The 2,730-nt window shown below is 36.6% G+C and overlaps 1 protein-coding gene across 1 annotated transcript in view; it reads right to left on the bottom strand.

The window, feature by feature from the left end:
• The window catches only part of LOC107588984 (WD repeat domain phosphoinositide-interacting protein 4-like), a 4,014-nt gene extending 3,424 nt beyond the window's left edge, over positions 1-590 (bottom strand). Inside the window, exons 1-2 of the mRNA XM_016277282.1 lie at positions 420-590; positions 170-295 (exon numbers count right to left, since the gene is read on the bottom strand). Of these exons, the coding sequence (XP_016132768.1) occupies positions 170-218 (49 nt within the window). The 5' untranslated portion in view covers positions 219-295; positions 420-590. The remainder of the gene's footprint in view (positions 1-169; positions 296-419) is intronic.
• Between the last annotated feature and the right edge of the window lie 2,140 nt (positions 591-2,730).

Raw genomic sequence — 2,730 nt, 5'->3', positions numbered from 1 at the left:
TATATATATATATACACACACACACACACACACACACATATATATATATATATACACACACACACATACATACATATACATATATAAAACATATATATAAAATCAGTCTAGCAGCATTTGCAATTATATAGCAGGATGTTTCTCAAGGGAAATGATATTTCAGACTCACTCTGGTCCTGGTTGAACTGAAGGCTGTTGACTCCTCTCTGCTGGGCCATGATGTCAGAGAAGAGTTCACTGTTCACAGCTGCTTTTCTGATATCTTCAGGAGTTTTATTGTCTAGATCTAATCGTCCTGAATGAGCAGGAGACAGCGGTTTAACATGTTAAAGCTGCCACCACAACACGACAACGAGCACAGAAAATCATCTTCCTTTTACAATATAATCAGGTTGACATAACCTCTCACTTAACGTTACCATTAAGATGTTCAAAAGATCCAACGAGTTGTCCTGACGCTAAACAAATAAATAAAAGTGATTTTATAATGATGAATGTAAACGTGATAGCTCACGTTAAGCAATAACCGTACAGCTGCCAAACGCCGCTGTTGTTGTTATTGTCGCTGCTCTTATTCTACGCTGGCGCGCGAGTGTTAACGGGGCACAGCTTCCCCCTGCTGGAGAGGAGGACAACGAAAGTAGCACACGGAGAGTTTTCTCACAGAGATGAGCGTAGAGGCCCAGAATTGATCTTTAATCGTACAGTTACAATAGGCCTTAATTATGCTTTTCACGTGTTACCTGTAAAGCTACCTGAGATTTTGTACAAATCATTCCATGATTTCAGATACAGATCGTTCGGATTGATAGTTCTAAAATATACTTTTTAGTGCATAAATGTGTCCAAGAAGAAGAAGAAGGAAAAAACAACAACAACAAAAAAAAACAAAGTTTTGAATTAAACTTTTTATTTGCGCGTAACAAACAAGTCATTCAACTAGGCTATATACTATGGATTCCTTTAACACTTTTTAAAAAATGTACACATTGTAATTACGCAGTTAAATATTACAAAAAGTGACACATATTACAATGAGCCTCAGAACATAAAAAAGAAAAGAAAAGAAAAAATGAGTAAGGATATAAATAGAGATCTAAATAATTTAATCGCATGGCATCATAATATTGAAACAACATACTAAAGTTATATATTTACAAAAACTGATTCATGTGTAGTTCCCTTTTCTGTCCAATAGGTGGCAGCAAGTAACTAAAGACAGTCTACTCAATAATACATCTTAATCATTTAACTAGAAAAGTGATACACAGGTAATGATGGCCCGTATGATGTCTGTCAGTTTGCATGAGCGACCTCCATCTCACCTGTGTCTTAAAATGACTACATTTAAAAAACAATGCTGTGGACAATACAATAGGGACAAAAACACAAAGACAGTCTGTCTGCTGTGGTACCTCTAGACAGAATGACTGTTTCTCAATTACACATTAAAATGTCTGCTTAGGCCATAAAACAGGTCCCTGAGCTGTTCGCCAGCCAGACACACATTTTAGAGAATACAGCTTATTTTAGGATTTCCAAAGCATGTCTAGATTTGATTGGTTTTACCTGGTGCTGTATTTTGAATGGTTAAAAAGTGTGTTTTACAATATATTTTATTTACAAACAAATTGAGTGAATTGTTTCACATTGTCAAACTGATGAATGCTTTGCACAGAACGGAAGATGCATTGAATTACAAAACAGGACGAGGTATAAAGCATGCAAATGAGAGCGCTATAAGATATGACCGGCACTACATGCTGAATTTAAAGTTAAACAGAGGATGACCTCAAAGACAAGGGCATTTTATACAGTAGATGCCAACATGATTTTTCTTCTTTATATGTAAGGCCAGGGGTGTCATGCACTCATGATTTGTGAGGGGGCACGAGTGGGGTGGGGGCTCGTCATATGCTTTTATTTTATTTTTTTCCTTTTTATTCGAAATATTTCCAAACGTGTTAACAATATCAGGAAGTATCTCGATTCTCAAACATGTGTAAGTAAATGCGTTTTGCACCAGATTGATCTATAATGGGTGATGGGCAAAGTAGAATAATAGTGTAATCCAGGGGTGCCCAAACTCGGTCCTGGAGGGCCAGTGTCCTGCAGAGTTTAAATCCATCCACAATTAAACACACCTGAACCAGCTAATCAAGCTCTTACTGGGCATACTAGAAACCTCCAGGCAGGTGTGTTGAGGCAGGTTGGAGCTAAACTCTGCTGGACATCGGCCCTCCAGGACCGAGTTTGGGCACCCCTGGTGTAATCTATTAACTACACATAAAAAACTTTTTACTTAAGTACCAGATATGGGTGTCATGCCATAACATATTTTTAATACGACTGACTTTGTATTTCATGTGAATTTAATAACAATGTTGTAAGTTACTGATATTTTCATTTTACAGAGCAAAGAACATTTCGCCTACATTATCAAAGAACATTTTCACTTCAGTCTAGCCAGAGTCTACACATAAACCCCCAAATTTTTACTTAAGTACCAGATATGGGTGTCATGCCATAACATATTTTTAATACGACTGACTTTGTATTTCATGTGAATTTAATAACAATGTTGTAAGTTACTGATATTTTCATTTTACAGAGCAAAGAACATTTCGCCTACATTATCAAAGAACATTTTCACTTCAGTCTAGCCAGAGTTCAGGCACTCTCAAAAACTCACATTTAAATAACTGAAGCCGTTTACACTGTGAAATGAAT

Source organism: Sinocyclocheilus grahami, unplaced genomic scaffold (assembly GCF_001515645.1).
Source record: "Sinocyclocheilus grahami isolate Dianchi unplaced genomic scaffold, SAMN03320097.WGS_v1.1 scaffold110.1, whole genome shotgun sequence".
In the NCBI taxonomy this organism is placed as follows: domain Eukaryota; kingdom Metazoa; phylum Chordata; class Actinopteri; order Cypriniformes; family Cyprinidae; genus Sinocyclocheilus; species Sinocyclocheilus grahami.
The sequence above is the reverse complement of the archived record's forward strand: the minus strand, read 5'-3'. Positions and strand labels throughout refer to the sequence as shown.